This window comes from Rhyacophila brunnea, unplaced genomic scaffold (assembly GCF_057557595.1).
Source record: "Rhyacophila brunnea isolate RB1 unplaced genomic scaffold, BYU_Rbru_1.0 scaffold_19, whole genome shotgun sequence".
In the NCBI taxonomy this organism is placed as follows: Eukaryota; Metazoa; Arthropoda; class Insecta; order Trichoptera; family Rhyacophilidae; genus Rhyacophila; species Rhyacophila brunnea.
Genome location: NW_028232848.1, coordinates 16785729 through 16811709, shown reverse-complemented (window position 1 = coordinate 16811709; position 25981 = coordinate 16785729). Strand labels below are relative to the sequence as shown.

Here is a 25981-nt window from a genome sequence, read left to right as displayed (position 1 = left end):
ACTAACTGCATAGGATCATCTCACTTGAGATTGAACCCTACAATGTTGTCAAAACATTGTGACGGGAATAATTAGGCGCCCAATCAGCAGAAATTCGAATTATTTCCGATCACTAATAATTGTCATAGTAGACATTTGAGAAATTGGTACTACAATAGAAATAGTTAAAACTATCACAGCTATATAAATGATGTCACTGTCAGAGACATGCATATATTGCAGAATATTTATGTAAAAAGTATATTGATATCAGACAAACAGTAGCTATAAGTAAGTATTTTTTGTTATTTTATTGATAAGTTCCAATAATTCTTTATACAGATAATTTGATAAAAAAATATTTGGCCATGAAGTTGTTATTAGAAAAATCAATTATTCATGGGTATGATTCATCTTCAATCATTGGATTAGTTTTAAAAAAAATTTACTCAAATGATAAAATCAAGATATGTAATACACTAAAAAAACAGTTCACCATAATCATGATAAATCATCCTAAATTCTAAGAAACTGTGAATATTTTACAATGTCTTATATTTATAAAATAATGCCATGTACACATAATATACAAGTTTTCAAACAAGAACCTACTCTACTCAAAAGTGATTTCCTATTTTATCAAATGTCCACACTTCATGAATGAATCAACAAATATTTGTGCAGATGGAAAGTCAGGAAATTACCAATGAAATAAACTACACAGTTTATTCACAATGAGGGTTGCACAAAAAATAAACCAAGCATGTATGCAACCACAAAGGGAAAAAAATGTAATGATGAACGATGGTATAGGTACGTATGAATAATTCATATTCTACAGTAACTAAGCAAAACAATCTAGAGATGGTTAAGAAAGTTTTGGAACGAAAGTGAGGCGCATCCGTCATGGGGTTTGGCCGAATGTGGTATGGTCAGAATGATTATGAACCACAATGGATACTTTATGGATCACAGAACGACACCGGGCAGCTAAACCCCACGAACGGATGTATGACCGACCTGTGGATAACATTCGCAAAATTTAAAAAAAATCGCCTAATCCGTGTGATTATTGCAAAATTTATAGATGGATTTAAAAGGTTATATTGTCACTTCAAAGGTGCAACTTATTAAATAAGATTAAAGAAGACAAAAATTTAACTTTATTTTGTATTAGTTTGCAAATTCTAGATCAAGCTACTATTACTCATATTTATTAAAAAATTAAAGATATTTTGTTGGAAAAAATTAGGTACCTACTTATTTAGTTATGTATACTGCTTTTAATTAGACCATTGACCTACCTATACTTGGATACAGCTTTACATACAATATGTATGTCAATATTTGAGTGGATACAAAGCGAGTTGTCAATATATCGCACTCCCGCAACTAAACTGCCACAATCCAAAAAACATCAAACAGAGAAAATCAGCTTTGAAGTTTTTACCTTTCGCATTTTTGTACTGTGTTTTTTAAATATTTATTTAGATATTGAATGAATTTGATGACTTAGAGATATGAAATTTTCGGTACATATACTATGAACGATAGACAATGAAACATAGTAATTAACTCAAAACACGTAAATTTGGACTTGTGGATGTTTAGTTGCGGGGTACGATATGAGGACCTCTCTAGGAACGGGGGTGGGGCTCATATAATGTGTTTAATTGGTACAAAGAGTTGTAGAACACGAATGTGACATCACAAAACAAACAAAAAATATACTCCATTTTCTGAGAATAAAACATAACGTGAGAACATTATACTGAAACTGATCATTGTCAATGAATTTGTTTTTATAAAAATAAGGGGAATGACTTAAAACATTTATGTAATTCAGACAGGGGATAAAAGATTTTGTGAGAAAGTGTAGGTCAAAAGAACCGAAAATCATGTCACAGAATTTGAAATAAGTACTCTTATAGTAGGTAAAAGAATCCATATATCAACCACATTAATATATAATATAGGTAAAATATACATTAAATGTAGAAATATTTAAGTTAACACGTTAGTAAAATACGACAACAATGATACAAAGGTATGAAGGCAAATTTGCAATATTCACAGTTACGAAAGAGTGAGCATGGGTTCACACCAGATGTCTATGATTAGGGTTGTTTTATTTTCCAGAAGATGCGTCCAAGTAATAAGTCAACTACCAGTAAAAGCCTATTAATTCGCTATCGACAGGACCGAAAATTGAAAGAGAAAAAAACTCAAATTACCAAATACAAAATGTATGGAAAAAAAAACTGTAAAACTTTACAATTTCTTTCAGATAATTATTAGTGGTGACTATTATGGTTCAATCATTAAATTAGTGAAAATCATGTTGACCCATGTCCGATCCTAATAAGATCATAATATGAGCTTCCACAGAGTGGGGTGTTGTTACGAGAAATGGATGTTGGCCACTTGCTCAACTTATTAGGTCCATACTTTGACTCCAAACACAAATTGAACAAAACAATATGTTATAAGTCGACAAGTAAGCCGATCGGCCATCGTGACAAAATCACTATAGATAAATATATTTTATGAATTTTACCAAATATTTCGATTTAGGTGATTTCGAATTAACTATGTTCGTATTAACGGGGTTTTACTGTTAATACGATGGCTCAAATTTCAAAGTAAAATTGTAACCACCCACTTAGTGTTGAAGTGATTATATTGTGTTAATTGTGGCTGGATTCGCTGAGGATACACCGTCTCGCAACTACATCTGTCTACCTACATGAAACACTATCTAGTCTAAAAAAAAATGATCATATTCCAATGTGGAGTGTTTGAATTAGGCGGAATAGGATATCACACGAATGGGGCATACATAGCATATGGACATTCGTCAGAAAAGATGAAAGATGAAGGACGGACGTCTCTGCAATGAGAGTTGTCTGCGCAATGACAGCGGGCGGGAGCAACGCTTACCATACCATACCATCAAGCCAAAACTAATTTCGATGCCTTTACATCGGGTACTTAATAGGATGCAAACATAATTCTGTTGCGAGTGGCGAACCTGAGCATAGATCAAAGCAGCTTCATCATCTTCACCCAAGCCATCCAAATATTCACACAAATTATCCTGCGCAAAATATAACAACATTACTTTACTCTGTCGACTAAACCTTCACGATGCATAAAGTGGGCATGGAACAATTTAACGGTATGATTGCCATCTGGACAAAGAAAATAAAGAATAAAACGCCATTAAATTTAAGATTAAAACATTAACCGAGACATTATTAAAATAACTATATTATAATATAGTATAAGTAGTTACAAAGTTGGTTACTTTACAAATCGCAAAAACCATCAAGCACATTGATTTAGGTCTGCAATAAATAATTATAAAAGGGAAGTCATTAAAATTAATAAAAAAAACCACATTTAAAACTAGTCAAAAAATAATATAAAAAATGGCAGCTAATAATTATAATTGACTTTGCAGTCAACATCCGGTATTATATGATCTTACTAATAAACGAGACTGGAATTGATAGTATGTATATGGTATAGATATGAGGAAAAAGTACTTAAAGCCAGAATCAAGAATAATATCAAAAAATAAATAAAATAGACGTAACCAACCTACTTTGAAACCAATAGCCTGGATTAGTAAAATATTAATAATTATTAGGAGATAATTATAATTGACTAAGTTTTGTATGATACCGTTTTGAGCGACCCGTGTTTTTCTTTTCGGCATCTTGAAGCACTAAGCCCACTACACCGATGGCAAATGCACACTGACAAGAATAAAGTTAGCTCGCACCTATTATTTTACAGTACTTAGTAAACTTTGATTACATTATAGGTTTTAGTGTCTAGTTATTTTTTTTTAAGCGGGTTAAATAAATAAAAAAAAAGCTTTGCATAGTGGAATTGCACGATTCAATAAATTACCATATCTCAATCATCTTAATCCAATATGGCTTCTATTTTTAAGTACGGGTATGTCCACAATTCAATATTTCTGGTAAGCAAAATGCTAATTTTTATTTGTCAATACGTAAATATAAGCAAAATAAAATTTGACATAATCAGCAATGTATGTATATAGTACCTAAGTAGTCATTAAATATTTAATTATTTTTTCCATATCGTCTGCTTAACTTGCAAACTGCTTATCAACATTTTAGCAAAATTTTCAGGAGAGCATAAAACTGAACAAATTTGGTGTCCTAATGAATTCCACATTATGTAAATAACAATATTTATCGATTTGACATTCAAGATTTAACAATTTTAGCAGTACTTCAAAAAAATTCTGATATGAATTATTCTCCTTCCGCCAACATGGAGTTTAGGGATAAGCGACAAAGTGTTTGAAGTTATGATTACATAATATTAATAGATTTTGACCATACGTAGACTTGGAATAGGTGGAAATAGAAGCTTCATATGTAATACCTTTTTACTGGTAGATAAATGAATTAGAGGGAATGGTAAGTTATTATTACCACATGAAAAGATTATGCACCATAATAAAATGACCTTATCACGATATTCTAATCATTTCATCTATGTAATATGATTGACGTAATATATCAATGATAGTGTTTTCAGTTGCGTATTTTTTTTATATATAGAAATTATAATAATATGACACATAGGTACATACGTACTATAGTAGAAATTAGATAGCGATTATTCTGATATCAATGACGGAGTGGTAATTTTATTATGTTACAATTGCGCAATTTTCAGCCAGTATTTATTGGATTACAAAAGATCTTTGAGAAAGGTGTTTTAAAATAGTATTTCTTTTAAAAGCATTCTTTTATAAAATAGACATAATATTACACTGCGTACAATATTTTATGAGTCAAGTTTAAAAAATGGACAACGAATATATGTTGGCGTGTATTCTAGTATTTAATTTATTTTTTGTCATCTGGATGGAAATTATCAATATTTGGTCAATTTCTTGCTCTCTTCCATATTGAAATGAACTGTCAAAACAGTGACGGAAGGGCTCTATTCCAATCTTTGATAAAATGTAATGTGCCATTATCTTTTATAAGATGACCGGATATTCAAAAAGTAATAGGTATAATTATTACATAGCATGCTTAAATTGTTTATTACCAAACGTTTGTTACGCGTTACATGTTATGTACTATGAACAACTAAAAATTCTGATAGCTTTTCCACATTACATTTTTAGCAGTTAATCAATATTACAATTATTTTCCAAACTTGATGGTTAGTGTTATCAGCATGTTTCTTTACGCATTTTATTCTTCATTTCTGTCGTCCAGTTGTCTAATGCCGTGATGGCCATGCCAAATTGTCCATAAAAAGCAGTGATCCATCAGTTCCAGACTGAGAAAGAATCGAGTCTGACGCCCCACCATCGTGGAAATTATAATATATGCGGTGATAAAAGAATAATAAATCTGATGCTTCAGAGGTGTCACTCAATTCATCGGCATTTCTGACAATGGTACTTTTAATGGTTGCATAACAAAATAATGTGACAGCAAATTGACAACTTTTTATCGGTAACTATGAATACTAAACAATTATTATTTTTTCCTTTGTATATGTACATACTGACATAACGAATTATCGTTGTTGAAACTCGAATAAACGTGTAACTCTGTTTTCATTAAAAATTCAGTTACCTAAGATAAATGATTATAAATTTTCCATCTTGCTTTTAGCACCATAAATTTCAATTCGTAAATAAAAATAGTGTTATACCTCCAGTATCTTCAAGGCAGTTTAACGTTAACTAACATGATCTGCGGTTAATACGATGTATCATAGTCAGTTTTCTAGAGTTATAACTTTTCATATTACATGATTTTTTCTCCATTTAAAAGTGACATTACTTGGAGGTATCACCTACACAATTTTCTAATTTCAATGATTATAATTTAGATTGTTTGCGAAATTTCGAGTATCCATTTGAAATAGTACAATATACAGTATCACCATTCTTTTTCTAGTATGTGACATTTCAATGAGTATACATAGTCAGAAAAAAACTAAGCATACTAGATTTAGAAGACTGAATGAAATCAAGAATACTAGAAGGTAAAAAACAAAAAGTCCAATTATTATTGACAGGAAAGAATGTCACATGAGAATACAGTAGAGTTAGAGTAGTGTAGTGGAATGTTAAATCACCTTGTGGAATGGCGGATGTCTATCTCTGTTTGGAGAAACGACCATCTCGTGGCCAGTCTGTAGAGAGCCCACCGGAGTCGACTGAAAAATGTAAACAAATATGAATACAAATGAAATTAATATTGTCAAATATGAACTAGGCGCCCTTTTAATACCGTTTGCTTAGTCCAGACCAAGAACATATTCTGTATGTAAACAATGATTTTCATCAGTTTCATTACAAAAAAAATTAACATTTTTATCAGAACATTTTAAATGCATGGAAACAGTTTTTATACAATGTCCATTTGTTCATACAGAGATGTATGACACTCTGGACTAAGCATTAGCTTTTTGATCTCAATACAAGAAGGGTTGATATAATTGCTACTAAAAATTACGAGGACCAATTGATAACAATTACTAAATTATCATCAGCTGTCTATAATCTACATTCTACACCATTATTAAGCTGTTCCCCATTCTACAGTGAGCATGGTAGGGATAGGGTAAAATAGCATACATTATTAATTCGATAGTGGACAGATTCTTCCACATCCTTCTGCATCACACTTTTATGCTATAAAAATATTGCACATCCAAATAGGGTATTTTGAAGGTTTCATTGGAATACATAATTATAAACATTTTAGCCTAGTTTTTCGATATTGATTTGAATCATTCAAAATTTATTTAATTTAAAACACAAAATTCAACATAAATCATCTGTGCAAACCCCAATATAAAAAAAAATACATTCAAGCACCAAAATAACACCTAAGAGAATGGGTAACAACATTTACTGTCATGTTACATTTCACGTAACATGGCTACATTTCAAACGCAGATATTAAAATAAATAATGTTAATTAAATAACAAAATTTGGCACAACCTTGTTAAAAAGTGTGTGTCAACCCTTGTTTCCAAGACAATGACGGTTAAAAATAGGCCAATCGGGTTTCTTCCCGCCTTTTTGAAAGCGTCTTGTTTACAAATAACTTATTTCCGCCCACAAGATCTTCACTCCGAGATTAGATTCAGTACCGATCGGACGTGCTTGTTTAAACAATTAGATACAGTTTCAACGCCATTTGTAGTTACTTCCTTTCGGACAGGGAGAAGGATTCGCAGTTCATAATTCCAGCCAAGATGAAGTTCCAGCCATCACAATTTAAACATAAAGTTAAGTAATAATTACCATCTTCCAACAAATGCTCTATGTCCATACCAAGTAAACGCTTCTCAAAGTTGTATTAAAAATCTGTATTTGTTTTAGTATGTTTTTAAATTTCAATGGTTTGTGTAATTAAATAACACTTTTCACGATTAGCTGTGTTCTTATTTTTATACTGTTATATTTAATTTGTAATTACACATCTTTCAAGGCGCCCAAAAATTATAATTTAATATTTCAACGAGTGTACAAATGACATTTTATTTGAGGTAGATAAATGAGTTATAAGGCATTCTTTACACAGGGTTAAGTTGGCAGAAAGCCGAATCTTATAAGCTGTGAGATTAAATATTTCATGTTTTATTGATTGAATTAGTTGGCACTCTTATGTTTAATAATTGTGCATTACAATTATTAAACTTCTTTTACTATTATCATTATAACGTTACTATAACTATTTTACTCTTTACCCATTTTCTATTATGACATTACGTCAAATATTCGTTATTAAACACATTCTAGTAAAAATCTCATAATGTCCAAGCAAACATAATATGTGGAAATATTTCATAGTAGAACTGGGTATAAGAAAATATGTGCAAAACCTTGTGGGGATTACAATAAAAGCAAACGATGGCATTTCAATAAATAGAAGTGTTTTGACTATAATTATTGGGAGGTGGTGCAATTATCAAATCTGCATAAGATTATTAATAGTATGTTTTGATGGGGGAGGAAAAAAGAAGCATCGTATAGCTTACAGGCAATAATAATAAGCGTGATTCACCTTGTCGGATTTAGTTTTACCGACATTGGAAGGAGGCGCATTGCGCAGCTGACGCATGATGTGCATGTTGGCAGGCTGCTTTCACATTTGGCAACAGACAACATCCAGAAAATGAGTATCAAACGGAGCCAACCGAGATCGTGTTCACAGTGAAGAAAGGCGACAGATGCTTAGTTAATATGGACACGACCACCATTGTGAGATAGCTCACAACTATGGCTACGGTAATCGATTACATATGAAATTTTAAGTCAAAAAAGCTGCAATGTCTCAGCTGTCACATGCAACACAAAAGAGGTGAATAACTACACATCGACTCAGACATTCCGCTGTAGTGTTATTTAACCAATACATAATATGTTGCGGTGGCAGCGGATACATACAGCAATTTTTCCATTTTCTTGATTCCTCTTAGAGTGTCGAAGCCCTATATGTTAGATTGCATTCTCCACTATATTTCACTGTGTATAAGACCTAACGTGCAAATTAAATATAAAATAAACCATGCTGTCGATCCTACATAAAACATGATAAGAAAAACAATATTCACACCACGATAAATTAAAAAAACTGGAGTCACAAATCCCGTTAATGTGATTCTGTATTTATTTTTTAATTCACAATAGTTTGCAATTTACATGATGAAATACATATTATATTATGCAATAAAAATTGAATATAGCAGTGTAATTGAACTACATTGAGAAACATGGAGTAAAAAAATGATTTATGAATACCACTTGCCAGTGAAAACTTTCAATTAAATAGAAAAACATTATATGGACAGCCAAAAATATCCATGTATGTATGTTCCTCTTAAGAGTTTGTTTAAGGTGCCGGATGCATACAAATTTGTGAAAAGACAAAAGCTATCTAACATTACTTTCACGAAAACTTTGTTTGAGCTGAACAAGGTTGAATGAAAACTAGTGCACCGGTGATCAAAGTTAAATATGTATACGATTGATCTAGATAACAATTTCAACATTCTGTAAATGAAATGTCTTTCTTAAAAGATTGTTTATTACTATTCCACAAAAAAATATTAATATTTCTTTAAGTTAATTAATGTTTACAGAAGGAAAAATCAAGCCAAAACATTCCAATTATACACGGTATGACATTTTATACAGCATCCTCATGGTATAGACCAGGGTTGGCGAACCTTTTAACATACTCGTGCCAAAATTTCACAAATAATATTTTTCGACTGTCTGACGTGCCAAGCAGTTTTTCATGGCGAAAAAAAAGTTTTTTTTAAAGGTTTCTAAAAAAATAGTTTTTAAGAATTCTATTAAAATAATTTAAAAATTACAATTGACTTCTTGATATTCTATCTCGCGCCATAGGTTTGCCATCCATGGTATAGACACTCCAATGATGGGAATAAATGATTATATACTTTCATACGAAGTAGTTACATGTTTGAATCCTGTTTTATGGATAAATAGGTAGTATGTTGTGATGTGAAAACTGGTCCTAACTCATTTTTAATTACATGTTATTTATACATCTTTAATATTCAATACCTCAATATACTATATATCTATAAATGTATAAAATGTGGTTTAATATATTGTCTGTTGATGAAGGCAAGTGTAATGCTTTTTAGAAAAGTAATCAGGATCTGTGTCAGAAGGGGTCAGTAAAATTTATTAGCAGGAAATCCATAAAGTTTCATAACATTAACAGTTCAAGTGTAACATCGTGATGCTTCCTTTACTAGATAATATATAGTATTAAACAGGAGAGATGGCTCACCATAGTCTTGCCGGTCCAGTCAAACTCGCCGTCGTCCACGTAGCCCCGTCTCTCGAAAAGTTCCCGGAAGAGCCGGCGTAACTGCTCGTAGTCGGGCGTCTCGAAGAAGTCCAGCCGCCGCACGTAACGCAGGTACGATGACATCTCTTCTGGGTGACCCTCGCACAGCACCTGCAATGCCGCATTCATCAATTATTAACGACAACACAGACTGGTTTCAATAATATATCACGATAATCCATGAAGATATTAGACGGTAGCATTAGTAATAACACTATGAAATAATGGCAACTTAAAACCCTATGGTGAATGGAAGAGAATTGCCAAGTTTTTCCGGGGCGTGCCTACATAATGTAGTTTAAAAAATTAAAAAAACTTCATTTAGCTTTGTAATTTTTCTGAATTAGACGTGTTGTACATGAGAACTACAATTCTTGCTAGTTTTAATGTGTGTCACTATCTAAGAAATCGGGAGAATCAGTTGTCTGTTTTCCAAAGGTGCAAAACTAACCTACCATTGATGTTGCCAATTATGAGGTCAATACCTGTGTTCAACCAAATTGTTTCAGATATTTATACATTTCACTTGCGTGAGGTGAGTTTAGGTTGATATTGTTTAATATACTCTTAAAATAATAGGCGCACTTTATTTTATATATATATTTTTTAGCATACTGCTTTTTAATATAGGTATATAATTTGTATTATCTCACTGTTTTCATTGTGTACTTATTTATTATCAAAGAATGATGGCTTTGTGCAATACGCACCTCGGTTAGCAGGACACATACAGTGCGCGAGTGTACAGTGATATCTTGCATATTTCACATAATATTATACAACAGCAGATAGGATACAGAGCATTTATAATAATAATAGGAAAGGGGGGTGACCTCGATAGGCGTGGCGCGCTTGGTGTCACCGATCTTCTGGTAGCGCTCCTTGAGAGTCTCAGCCTTGAGACCCTGCCAGGGCAGAGAGCCCCGTAGGAAGTACATGAACATATGTCCCAATGCCTCCAAGTCGTCACGCCTCGATTGCTCTGCGTCAAAAAATAAACACACATTTTGATACCATATTTGACAGAAGTCTTGATGTGGGAGTACCTCAAATGTTATTACAAGTGGACAGAAAGATGAATCCGTCATCCATAAGATGGATAAAAATAAACAATTCAGTATTAGTAAAACTGCATGGAAATTTTCCCAAAATGGGATTCAAACCCGGATACATTGTTTGCTAGGGTGCTGAACTATAGCAATCAACATATGATTTGCATGTTGTATAATTGTGTACCAACAGAAACCAAACTTTTTTTCTATTATCCAAGTAAAAGGTCCTGCTGTATAGTTGATAAAATATTAATGATTCTCAAATGATATTAAAAATATCCTGTGTCTGGCTTAGAGAAATGTCATCAAAACACCAACTAAATGCTAATTATCTATTTGAAAAAAAAATTGTATGATGACATTTATTTATATTTCTCACTAAAATCAAAATCTGTGTTTTATTAATTTTTTTTAATGTCACCATGTCTGATCGTAAGATTATATGGGTCTCCACATGGTGGAGGTTTTTAATAACAGATTATTGTTTTTACGTGAAATGGATGTTAGCCACTTGCTCAAACCATTAGGTTGGTTCCAGGATTCGAACCTAGGACCCACCACATTATTAGCCAACGCGTTATTCGCTCGGCCATCGTGGGGCCGTTGAAATATATAATACATCAAAAAATGCATATTATGCATTTTTTAACAGCCGTCTGCAAAGAATGCTACATTTACTTATTAATATAACATGAAACGTAAAAATAAAACTTTACAAACATGTTTTGACATGAATAATGAAACCATAAAAACATTACATTACATTTTATGTATAGCCAATTTAACTTAATTTGATATAACATTTTAGTTGCCATTGAAATTTGGTCATTTGTTTGAGTATGTACATCGCTAGTCTAATTGAAAACGCAGTGCCCAAAATGCGATGGTTATGTGTTCAAGTTGAGTTCGGTGTAAATATTTTTTAATTATGTATGTCACTGAGGTGTTAAGTATTTTATATTCTAATTTGGTAGTATTCGAAGATTGGTGAAAATTCGATGCACTGCAACACCATTTGGGTTTTATATTTAGGTATTAAACAATATTTCTTTTGTTGATTTGATTAGTACAAAAAAAGAATCAGCTTATGGTATATTATGTGAGTAAGGTAATTTACCTTTGCCCAGATGGGTATTGATGGACATATATCTGGCAGTACCGGTGAGCGATTTATGCTCCCGAAATGGAATATGCTTGTTGGTATCTAGGTCTATGTATTCTTTAGCTAGGCCAAAGTCTGCAAGTAGAAATAAATACATGTTGCATTAGTTCATTAACACAAATAGGTAATAGTACACACAATAGTCAAATTCAAGTCAGATAAATAATCAAAATCAACCGATTGAATTTCAGTCAGTTATTGGAAACGTGGATATGTAATGTACAAATTATCTATTTTTCCTCAACCCAATCTCACAATGATTGGCCTCGGCCATTGCATTATCCACACTGGAGAGATTGTGAAATGTCAGCTACTAAATTGGCGGCATATTCAAATACCATATTTGTCACGAGATTAGTGATAACCAGCACACAACAGTTTTCTGTTACTCGATTCTAAGCAATTATAAAACTATGAGAATTTTTTAAATATACCTACAAGGCAATAATAGCCATGAAAAGCGTGAATAATTATTCCATCTGTAAGTAATGAGTATATAATGTGAGAAGCTGATGGCGCTGGCTGCTTATCTACTCATCGTGATGGATTCTCTTTTTATAGGCCCTGCAAATTGACAAATAAATATCACAGCAGTAGTGTGAAGTTCCTTGCAAATGAATCGGCAATTCAAAGTCATTTGCAGCAAACTTAATCAGTGGATCAGTGTCCATTTTTTGCTTCAATTTCATACATCTAGGCTCCGCTGCATCCCTACAGAAGACTGACAACTTTTCCGAGTCGACTATGATTGGAATAATTAGAAATAACTATCTATTGTTCAAGCATGTAAGAAATAGGGAGCTTACCTATTATGTGTATGATTTTTTCCCGTTTAGTTGTGTTTCTTCCTATTAAAAAGTTTTCAGGCTTAACATCCCGATAGATGAGATGCCGTCCGTGAACATATTCAATCCGATGCAACTGGAAATTTAAACAAGTTTTTTGATATTAACATTTAAGTATAAACAGAATATAGGAGTTGAAATTGTGTTACAATATAATTACGGTACCATTTATGGCATTCCATTCATCTTATGAATGCCTTATGCATATCTTATGGTGTATGAGAACCATAGTATAACAATGTAATTAGTCTACAAGAATTTCAGCATATACTTGGTGGTAATTCATATTTATATGAAATTTATCTACCGATTCACCACAATCTTCACCATAGAAATATCTCATAAGGCATTATCATTATCCGAGGCACATTTCATTTGCACTAAAGTGTGCTGAACAAACTGGTAGAAAATAATAGAAATGCCATGATTATTAGTCATTCATACATCCAATGCTATATTTGTGATCAGCCTCAGGGTGGGTCATGGCTTTCTTCAATAACTTTCTCCCCCTGTCCCTATTCAAGATGGTCGCTATCCTTCTCGCAATTATTCACCCGAACCTGATTCATATCCGTTTTTAACCATGTCCAATCCTAAGATCATAATATAGGCCTCAACAGAGCGGAGGTTATATCAACAGATTATGTAGTTTTATGAGAAATGAATGTTATACACTTGCTTAACCTACTAGGTCCATACTCTGGGTCTAACCACACATTAAAAAACAACCTGTGAATTTTTTTGTCAGACCCGGGATTCGGACTGGAGACATTATAAGCCTGATGTGTAACCGCTCGACCACTGTGTATGTTTAAGCTTAGGACGTTAGCTACATCTAGTTAGCGGATTTTTGTCCTGCATCTACTCCTGAGTCCTATTGTATTGTATGTCATAACTCTCTTTGCCGGATCATCATCGTTCATACGGTCCACATGATCTAGACAAGTGACCCAAACTTAATCTATCGAATGTTCATAGAGACTACAGAGCTCAACATTGTATGCACCAATATATCCATGTATGATGTTAATATGTTGATAAGTCTAAAAACATTAATTCTCAGGGCAGCTATTTGTAAGGTTGTATTCTGTGGTAAATCAGATTATATGTTTTTAAATTCTAAAAACAAACTAAAATTTAAAAACATTCCTGGTTTACCACAGAATACCAACATTACAAATAGCTGCCCTGAGAATTGATGTTTTTAGACTTATCGACATATTCACGCCGTCCACGGATGGTGACTAATATGAATTATATATATTAATTGAGTTATATTTACTTGATAGAATTCCATTTTAAAAGAAATGAAAATATAATTAATATTAAATTCTACAGGTTTTTTAGAAGGTTTGTCGATAGTTATTTCGGTTGTAACACCATTATCAAGACTAACTAATCTAACTAACTAACTAAACTTGATAATGGTGTTACAACCGAAATAGCTATCAACAAACCTTCTAAAAAACCTGTAGAATTTAATATTAATTATATTTTCATTTCTTTTTTTTTTTAATTACATATCTTTACAGGATATCGGAATAATGATAATATATTATGACACTGAAACACATCAATAGCCGCCAAGTTGAAACTGAGTTCACCGCTGTATGCATCTTATAAAAAAACTGCTAAATTGGAAATCTGGCAGTGAAACCATCTTATTATGAAAGGCAGTGAAGGAACTCACCAACTGCATGGCGATCATGAGCACGGTTTTGAGCGAGAACCTCCTGCCGCAGAGGTCGAAGAGGTCCTCCAGGGAGGGTCCCAGCAGCTCCATCACCAGGGCATTGTACTTCCCGCAAGGCCCAAAGTAGTACACCTCCGGCACTCCCTCCGCTGTGGACGGGGCTTGGGGGGGATAGCGGGTTGGCAACACAACCGTAATAATTAAAACAACATAATCCAACAAAATTATAATATTATCGACAAAACAATAAAGTTTACGCCAAAATTATACCGGTTTTATTTTAAACAGTTATAAATTAAGATTTGACAAAAATGAATGAAAAGAAATTATATGCGATTTTGTTTTTATGATTTTACATCATATAGGAAATATCAGAATCAGAGTCAATGAAAAAGTTACAGTTTAAAAGAATAAAAGTAAAAAAAATAAGTCATTTTTTAGTTTGACATTTGATAGAACAAAATGCAATAGCAATAAATAAACAATTGTTTAATATCACCGTAAAAATTGATTGAAAATTAGAGACATGTTTGAAAAACGTCATTTGTAATGTCATTGAAAATGAAAATATAGTTGCAATCGAACATAAATAATATTTTGTCATTTGCATAAAGTGCGTCAAGGATTGATATTGAATACAGTGAAAAATGCAACAAAAAGAGGAGTAGTTTGGAGAGGATCCAATGTAAGAATGAATGATGCAAACAAGAAATGAAACCATCAATCAGAAAACGGTAACAAATAACTATTAGGTACACCTAAGACAACTTTTCAATACTTAGATATATTTATAGTACATAGTCTGTGTAGATCTTAGATAAATAGAGCACACTAAACTATGTCAGTTATAATAATTGTTTTCATTGAAGTAAGAATACAAATTGTTAGTTTTTTTTAATTTAATTAAACCTTGTCTAGACCAAAACAGTAGAGATTGGCTGTGGAGATCTGACAAAAATGATGCACACTTTGTTAGTCATACTTATTTGTTTTTATCAAATATCTATTATGGTTTGCTTTAGTCAGGGTTTAATTGAATTTTAAAAACTAATACCATCTGCAATTTGTATTCTTAGTTCAATGACAATAGATAAATAATGTCTAGCAAGGTTTAGTTTGCACTATTTATGTTGGATCCTCACAGCCTACTTCCACACTTCGCCATTAGTAGACACTCATAGATAAATCACTATTTCCGCATTAAGACCATAACATGGACATCCATAGAGTGGATGTCATAACAGCCCTTTTCAGCAAGAATCGATTGTTAGCCACTGGGATCACGATGCATTAGATCCAAGCATAATTATATTATATTGATTGAAAAAAAACAAGATGTGAATGTGATCCAGCCACAGGATTCGAACCCGCAACGCATGTAATAAGAGAGAAGCATTTCAGCATCTGCTCCTAGGCGGACTAAGCGTGCAGATAGTTCTCAATAATTATGCTTAAACTAGTATTAAATTCTACCGAGAAAGTTCAAAGTTGAACATTTTCATATATTAACAGGTATAGATAATTATTAAAATGTTTGATTCACTCAAATAACTGGGAGAGATAGCATAAGATCAGGTGTAGATGTGCCCTAATTTTATTTTGTCTTGAAAAAGTATCCGTGTAGAGATGTATATATTGTAAGTAATGTCCCCGTGTGTAAGTTAAGAATGATTAAGTGGGGGCATTGCATAGAAGGCAACATTAAATTGAATGGGCAGGAATAGTGACAGGAAGCGACACTTGATAAACAAAATGCACTAAGATTGCATTACGTTACAATCTTCACCTCATCACTCATCACATCACTCCTCAGTCATCACGGCCTCATCATTTATTTTACTTTACATCATTCATTTGCTTCAAACAGATGTTATATTATTTGTGTTTCTTTATTCTATCAATTGATTTACATTCTGTCTCGAGCACGTATTAGATCAATTTTAGTTACATATTACTAAGGATTGCAATACCGGTATTCCAGTATTTATCAATACCGAAATACCAGTTTTAAAAATCCAAAATACCGGAATTTTCTGTATTAAGAAAGCACATTCGTTTACGTTTTTGAAAATGAATTATAAGTTATGTGCAGCTAAAATGCAAACATATTGACTCAATCCAACAGAGGTGAAATAATAATAAAACAAAATCCATCAAATATATTTTATATAGATGTCGCGATAAATTATCATAATAGTATTTCGAAAAAGAAGACATCCATGACAAATGTTCAATTATTCTCTAATTATTGATGACTGTACAAACGTTGAATTTTAACAGCTTTTCCTGCAGCCAGACTTTGATGAACCAATCTTTTCGAGGGCTTTTGTTAAAATTATCAATGTATTCAAATAATTCAAAAATTAAATTCAAATTATTCTACAATATTATGATCAAACGCATATTTTTAAATGTCAACATAATAAATGTAGGTAGGTTTTAATAGCTATATTTACTGATACATACCTACTTCTGGGTTTCATAATGATTGAACGTATACCGGTATTCAATAAGAAATACCGAAAAACCGGTATTGACATTTTCATTCGGTATTGCAATCCCTACATATTACAGGTATTCCAAAAATATGGCCTATTTGCAAATTTCCTACTTCATTTTGCAAGAGAGTCGAAGAAGAATTGATGAAATCATTTATTTTATATAAAGCTAAAAGTTGTTTTTATGAATTGTATTGGGTTTATTTATGCACCTAATTCAGGCGGCAATGTGGTGTCTGTTAAATAATAAAGTGAATTTTCTGAATGCGTAACAGTATGTTAAAAATGGACAAACTAGTTTACTTGTTTTTATTTATATATCAGACTGGAAATTGTCCATTAAATCGAAAGTCAGTTAAACCATGGTCCGCAAAATTGAGGTTTTAAACTTCATTTTAACAATTAAAATAGAGACAAAAAAAGAATGGGCTTTTTTCGAATTAGACTGTTCTGATAAGATAAAAATTTGTTTTCTCTAATGGGGCAAGAATTAGTTTTTTCTAGATTGATGACAACATAGCCATGCAAAAAATCAATTTTGTAAAAATGCTAGCGGTATCTAATTCACACTAGTCATTTTAATGGATTGATCACAATAAATTTTCAAAAAATGGTCAACTCCAGATTAAATTCAAAACTGAAGTGTTCTAAAAAGGGAAAGAACCACATAATACCAACCCCATTTTGATAGTTTTTATTTGGACTTTTCCACCATTGAAAATGAATTTTTCATTTACGAAAGTATTAAAAAAAAAATGAAAACATTAGATTAGGGTGACTTATTCATCCAACAATCTTTCGGAAATTTACAAATAAATGTTGTTATCATTTACAAATATCGATAAATATAAAATTCAATAATATCGCTAGGTATTGATAAGAGTGTTTGAATAGAAAACACGTCACTCCATTTACTCATCAGAATAATCAATACAAAATATATTATAATCTTTGAGCTCGATCCTGCTTAGTAGTATATAATATATATCGCGAGTATAATTTTTTGAACAAGACCTTTTGCCCTCTTTGTCTCAAATGCAAAACAATTTGAGTCAGGTGTACATGCAATGATAAATAATTATCTTTTGCAGTCTGTACCAATTGGATGTCTTGTGGGTTTATCTCGATAATTAGCTGTTTTAATATCATTTCTTCTCAAATAGTGTAATAGCCCTTAATAATTCAACACTCTCTGAAAAAAAAGATCTATAAACTCGCCAGCTAATTTATAGCTATGTTCAAACCAAATTGCTTCGCTTATCATAAATTTAGTTGGAGATTCTTTAATACTTTCTCCAAATTCACTCACTCTGTAGATTTTTCACTGTTCTTTCTGTTTTCATCACCATCCATATTTGTAATAAATTTTCTTTTATTTCTCAACTGCTCTCTTAATGCATATTGCATTTCAATCGACTGAACGAGGGTTTACGGACCCCATGATACTGGCTGCCTCCAATGGTGACAGTGACAACACCAGAGTGAATTAGGGAATATTACTTTAGTATATATATATATATATATATAATGCATATTGTAAATACTTTCTATATATAGCAACTACGTACACCAGAGTGTGCTACTGTCTTTGAGACCTCGGAGAAGAGCAGTTCGATTCCGTTTGAATACTTCTAACTACCTTGCAACTCATTACATATTCTCCCATGTGACATTAATATTTAACCACATTATTGTTAACTTAAACTGGAATAGTAAATTCTGTAAATACAACGCCTGTATCTTCATTTGAATAACTCAACTCCTATGATGAAACATCCCATTAAAATATTGGTAAAATTGATAACATTCAATGCAGAAAAATAATGCAAAAAATAATTATTCAAGATAAGTGTAAAATTATTATTGTATTTAATATATCTTTGTCCCCAGAATGAGTTGTGTTATATGAATGATAATAATAAATTATTGAGATACACCAACAATATCTTTGGAGTAGATTATTCCTCAGTACATATTATTATTTGTTATATCCAATAAAAATGTATATTTATCATTGGCGAGTGCATAAATCACTCATGAAGAGACATAAATAATAAAATTATTATATATATATACTCTTATAAAATATAATTAATGAAGCAGGCAAAATTGGCAAAAATAAAATTAATTTTCATACATCCTTTCTTTCACCCATTCTTAGCTTTAGAATTATATGGGAAATTAATCTTAGTCACTTGCTCAATCTACCAAGTCCGTGCTCTGGGTCCACACACAAAATTTAAAAAATGTAAATTTGCCAGACCCAGGATTTTAACACGAGACCCAAGACTATGGAAGCGGACATGTTACCACGAGTTAATTGGATCAGCATTTATATCGTAGAATTTTTTTTTTTTTAATATAATATTTGCGATGAATTAAATTTTTCAAATTTTTGAGTCTAGCAATTTTAGCTTCACACCAACTTGGCCATCTGTAGTGCTGTGAGAGCTAAAAGAGGTAATAAAATTATAACATTTTGTGATTGCCAGTTTTTTTTTTTAAAAGCCTTAATTTCTTAAAGGTATTTTTGGTTGGAAATGATACCAGCTTAATCTTTAGCTTAATCTCTAAAGATTATTTGAGTGAATCATAAATTTTGAACTTCTTTCTTATAGGCTCAGTACTTGTAATAGTACTTTGATAATAAGAACCTTAAACTCACCATGTGTTCCTAATAATTTGTAAAATCTGTATTCTAAATGGAGTTGCGGAGCTTTTGACTTCATCTGCTCCATTTTGATGGCAACATGCTCGTTGTTGTATAGGTTTTTGCCTGCAACAAACAAAAATACAAAATAATATTATTACCAGATATTTTCAATCACTCAACTAACAAAAATACTAAGTAATAGAAAAGGTCGTAATATGCTACAACGAATCATAAATAATGAATAATGTCTCATTCCATTATAGGACAAAAAAGTTTCGTCCATGCCATTACACTATAGATACGAGGGTGGGTCAATAATTCCTTAGAAAAAAGCATTAAAACAGTTTTTATTTTTGTATTTTTATTTTATTTCTCAACATAATCTCCTTGGAGCTCAATACACTTGGTTAGACGTTTCTCAATTTTTTTTAAACCGTCAGAAAAATAAGTTTTCGGAAGGTCCTCAAAATAAGCATTTGTCCGATCGATGACTTCTTCATTTGCAAAAAAACCTTGTCCACTTAGCCATTTTTTTAAGTTTGGGAAAAGGAAAAAGTCACTGGGGGCTAAATCTGGCGAATACGGTGGGTGGTCGACCAATTCGAACTTCAATTCTTCAATTTTAGCCATTGATCGTAAACATGTGTGAACACGGGCATTGTCCTGATGAAAGAGGATTTTTTTCCTGTTTAAATGAGGCCATTTTTCTTCAATTTCGTTTTTTAGCTGGTCCAATAAAGATGCATAATAATCCCCTGTTATTGTTTTTCCTTTTTCCAAATAGTCAACGAAAATAATTTCACGTGCATCCCAAAATACAGTAGCCATAACCTTACCAGCTGATTTTACGGTTTTCGCCTTCTTTGGACATGGTTTGCCTTCGCAATCCACTGCTTTGACTGTTCTTTCGTCTCGGGAGTATAGTGGTGTATCCATGTTTCATCTACAGTCACAAAGCGACGAAAAAATTCATCCGGATTGCGTTGCATGAGCGACAACAGGGCTTTAGAGGCCACCACCCTATTGCGTTTATTGTCGACTGTGAGCAAACGCGGCACCCATCTTGCAGAAATATTTTTCATGCCCAATTTGTCATGTAAAATAGAAATGACGCTACCTTTTGAGATCCCTGTAACCTCAATTATCTCACTCAACTTTAATCTTCGGTCACTTAACACCATATCGTGGATTTTATTGATCATTTCTGGTGTAGTCACCTCTACAAGACGTCCTGAGCGTGGTTCATCCTTTGTTGATGTACGACCATGTTTAAATTCATTTAACCAGTTATAAATAGTTGCAAGTGAAGGAGCAGATATGCCGTGAACTAAATCCAACTCATTTTTTATTTCCTTTGCTGTTAACCCTTTTATATTAAAATGTTTAATAACAGCTCTAAACTCAATTTTCTCCATTTTCCACAAGCAATTTTTTTTTTTAAATGTACGAAAAACACACAACAACCCGACCAATCTGATTGAAACTTCGCAGCATACTGAATCGGTAGTGCCGCTGCATGAAAACAAACCGCTTACAGTACTAGTCGCGCCACTTGTCGGCTTTTCTAAGGACTTATTGACCCACCCTCGTAGTTTAAGATCTTTTTAAAATACTTAATTACATTTTTAACTTTTATGAGATAACACCATGTCATCAGGATATTCTGGCTTAAGGGGGTAGATATTGAGAATTTCAACATAATTTCTAATTTTACTTATCGATGACAATATTCAGTAAGCATATGTCATTTATAATATACACAAATCATAATATAAATACATACTTAAATAAAAAATAAAAAAAATGGTACTTAAATGACATAACTGTGCTAAATTCTGTCAATTAGTATTTTAGTTGGGTGGCATTCCTTGGAAATGAAATATCTTATAAACTCAGTTACTTCCATAAAAATGTTTCTGTAATGAACAGACAATATTTTCTAACACTAATAGTACCTGTACATATGCATGAATTTACAGACACCAATAGTGTGTATTTCAAACTATCGCGATAATAACGGTTTACACGTAAAAGTGCCGATTGTCTCATTCCAATACCAATAATTCAATAATTCAAATACTAATCTCATTCCTCAAGCGTAAGCGAGTCACGACGTTGTGATTGTATGTTGCTATTTGACAGGTTGTGAAAATTGGTAAACGTCAAAAATGTTTTATGTGGTGTAATTAGTTTTTTTAGATTCGCCACTATAATTCTACTGCAAAGGCGCAGATCTCACAAGTTCCTATTATCGCCGTGAAAATTCATAAGCTTCTGAACTGTTTTGAACCATGCATGCAATCTTGCAACTTGCAATAATATGTGTTTACACATGCATTTTCTTGTTAAGGCCGCGATAATACGTACTGTCAGCAGGAAATCCATGCACAAGTAAATGGGGTATAATGCCGTGTTCTCAATTGAAGAAAGTTGAGGTCCTTTATACTTTTAGCCTTTCAAGAATTGAGTCAACTGGTAACCACACCTACGATTATCGGATCAACTTATAACGATACGTATTTCAGTATGGTCCCAATATTGTAGCTCGATTTGATATAAATAAAAAGGATTTCAAGTTATACACATTTATATTTTTATAAAAATCGATGTTTTTAAAATGAATATAAAAAATATTAAAATTATGAATCAACCAAAAATCTCCATCACATAAAATAGAAAACTTAACGGCCCACATGCTCAGCGTAGGTTAGAATGGAGCTTTAATGATATTTTCAGAGCATAGCCCTGGACATTCCTAAAACGCTGTAGATAATCTATTTACATAATTTTGAAGCCTTATTATCCTTTATATTTATTTTAAACATTTGATGACTGCATAAAGTATTTTTATACATAAAATAGTATTCTTTTAAGAATTTAATTCTTTTTTAGAATATAGTCATATTTCAGTTCGTCCATGTGAAGTGGTGTTAACATTTTTTAGATTTATTAATTTTTAAATTCATTTACAAAACCATTAGTAAAATTAATATTAACATTATATAGTGACATATTTACGATAAAAAATTCTATTTTACTATCTTTTTGATCCCAAATTTGACAAGAATTAGGCATTTTATTATTCAAAAAATGGGCACGATTAACACATTTGAAGATAATTCTAAAGATATTGATTATAAGCTATGTCTTTGACCATTCAAATGTGATAAACATTTATGATAATTATTGACCTAATAAGGTAGTATTGTTTTGAAATACGCCATTTCTATTGGCATTTCCTAGTGGCTAAGCTACAACATACGGCCGTAGCCATAAATTGACAAACGATAAATGAAGTAGGGAGTAAGATCATGTTAACGCGCGTGTTTGAACATAATAAAGATAAAAAGAACTTTTTATATAAGTTTTTAAATTTTCTGTTGAATTATTATGCTCAATATGCTCAAACTTGTACTTGATATGAAGTAAATAAAAAACAAACAAACAAACAAATATAGAATACTGAAATGTCATTTTGACATTTCATTTTGATTTCCATAGTAACGCACGTTAGCAACCAATAATAGTCTTTTACTTTTCACGGATTTTTCTGAAAGAACTTTCCATACAAAACAGAATTAACTGAAAATGAATTCAATTCTGCTTAAAGATGGCTAAAAGTATTAAAAGAATGCATTGGCATCGTGTTCTGATATATTCTAAGTTTCAAATGTCTAGCTAGTCGGGAAGTTAGTTAAAAATCGATTGCAAGATTTGTAACCGACAAATAAGAATACGAGCTAATAAAAACGTTGTAATAATAAAAATGAACCAACAATATGTCTAATATTATATATTCTTAATCCTACGAAAACAAATAAGTATGAATGAAAAAGTGTGCACAACTTTGTCGTATCGCCCAAAATATACCAAAACTATTATGGTTTGGTTTAGGCAGGGTTTAATTGATTTTTAAAAACTGACATAATATAGAATATAGAAATAATTGCAGTATTTGTTTAATAAAAACAAACAAAGTTTAATGTCCACTATTTATGGCGGATCTTAACAGCCTACCTCCACCCTTCGCTACTGCAGTGTACACTGTACTGACTATCAGTAGGTACAGATATTTGAGAAAGGCTCGAGTTCCACCAGGAGGCGAGTTTCACCCAAGACCATGTATTTAAAAAAATCAAGGATAGATAAATTTATTATTACCATAAGAGTACTTACATATTCTCATCTTTTTCTTTAATAAAATTAATATTTTTAAATTAAAATGCGAAATATAGAAAAAGTTTAAAAAATAAATATTCCAGGTAAGAAGTGGGTGGAAAGGTAACAGGTGGCGCATGGCAGGCAATATAATAGTATTATGCAGGTCAGTGACCCACACTCCCTTGTTTTGCTACAAAAATTCCAGTGAATGTTCTCTCTATTTAATTTAATTTCTTAAATGAAACACACCAAATAAAATATTTTCAGCTGTTGTACAAAACATCTGTTAAACACTAAACAAAGCTGCAATAACTTATACAATGACGTAATAAATGATAAGTTTGATTTCTTTATTCTGTACTTATTATCTATATCTAATAACTAATAACAATTAATAGTGAAAGCTGCCAAAATAGTACTTATTACTTTATTAACAATGGCGAATTATTTTGCGCGATTATGAAGGTATGTAAATGACATCACAATGTGTCTCGATGAATACATTCACGCATGTCGTGAAACATTGTGGACAGAGACAAGTCGGCCCATCACTAGTTGGGAGCCATTGTTTTACAGAATGGGTAGATAGAATAGGTATATGTATTATATTTACAGGTACATATTTGTATTTACGAGAAATGGATGTTGGCCACTTGCTCAACCTATTAGATCCACGCTCTAGGTGTGAATTCTGATTTTACCAGACACGACACGTTACCCCTTGGGGCCTTGGCTTATATAAAATAAATAAAACGGATTTTCTGTAAAACTATTTTCTGTCGAGAAAAATCTCCAGAAGCATTACTATTTCTTCTAATACCGAATAAGTATATTTGTACATATTATTAAATTGATTATTAATTACACACAAGAGATAATTAATGATACTTGGGCGTAGATGTGGCGCGAAAATTAAAGGACATGCTTAATTTTCCTGTATTAAACATTATTACACATTTTGCAACTACAAGGAGGGGTTACGGATAAATAACGTTTGATGACATATTTTACGTATTGTCCAGTGGCGAGGGTGGAGGTAGGCTGTTAAGATTCGACATAAATAATGCACACTAAACTTTGTCAGTCATACTTACATAATAATATGTTTTTATTGAGCTAAGAATACAATTTGCGGATGGTGCTGGTTAGTTTTTGAAATTCATTAAGACCTGCCTAAAGCAAACCATAACCGATAAATATATTCTTCTATCTAAAATTATATATGGTTAAGCCCCGGTTCAGACACGGCGGATTCCGCGCGGATAAAACCGCGCGGAGTCAATTTGTATTGGCTTCTATAATATATTCGTTCACACTTGTCGCGGCGGAGCTAGTATAAATTGACTCCGAGCAGTTGAAACCGCGCGGAATTCGCCGTGTCTGAACCGAGGCTTAATGGCATACTTTTTTTCTATATTTAATAGATAAAAGCATATTTTTAACTTTTATTATCTACTATGGCTTGGATTATGCAGGGTTTAAAGGTGCCTTTACCTATCAGAGGCACCAAGCGGAAAAATACAAAACTAGTCATTTGAGTCATTTTTTTGAAAATTTACAATTTCAACTGTGTTAAATAAATATGTAAGTATCTGAAAACATTAAGGCTATACTTCAGTTGAGGCATGGTCTAAAAAGATCGTGGCTAGGCGATGCGCGGATTATGCAAATGACGCGTGCCGAACGAATTATAATTTGTCATAAAAATCTAACATACATCCATTTAATGTTATATTACTAATAATAATAGTATATTCATCGACATATTTTCTTTTTTAAGTACAAACGTAAAGTTTTTTAGTCATCTTTACACGATTCAAGAATATTTTCATCCGACGCCATGACAAAACAAATCGACGTGCAGTCACCTCGACTGTCGGTCTCCGATTGGCGACTAGTGAGAAATTTCGTCGCACCTACTGTTCAAAATTATTTGCCGTTTCACTGAAGTACGCTCTTAAAAAGAAAAATATTTATTATTTTTAGTCAAAGATAAACTTACAATTATTATTGTAAAAAATGTAAT

The 25981-nt window shown here is 32.1% G+C and overlaps 1 protein-coding gene across 2 annotated transcripts in view; it reads right to left on the bottom strand.

Moving 5' to 3' along the window:
• Positions 1–25981, bottom strand: part of gish (casein kinase I gish) — a 112340-nt gene that overhangs the window by 10239 nt on the left and 76120 nt on the right. For both annotated transcript variants that reach the window (XM_085946017.1, XM_085946016.1), the window contains exons 4-10: positions 19807–19917; positions 14641–14804; positions 12912–13026; positions 12061–12180; positions 10725–10873; positions 9832–10002; positions 6130–6210 (exon numbers count right to left, since the gene is read on the bottom strand). In XM_085946017.1, coding sequence (XP_085802143.1) covers positions 6130–6210; positions 9832–10002; positions 10725–10873; positions 12061–12180; positions 12912–13026; positions 14641–14804; positions 19807–19917 — 911 coding nt within the window. The remainder of the gene's footprint in view (positions 1–6129; positions 6211–9831; positions 10003–10724; positions 10874–12060; positions 12181–12911; positions 13027–14640; positions 14805–19806; positions 19918–25981) is intronic.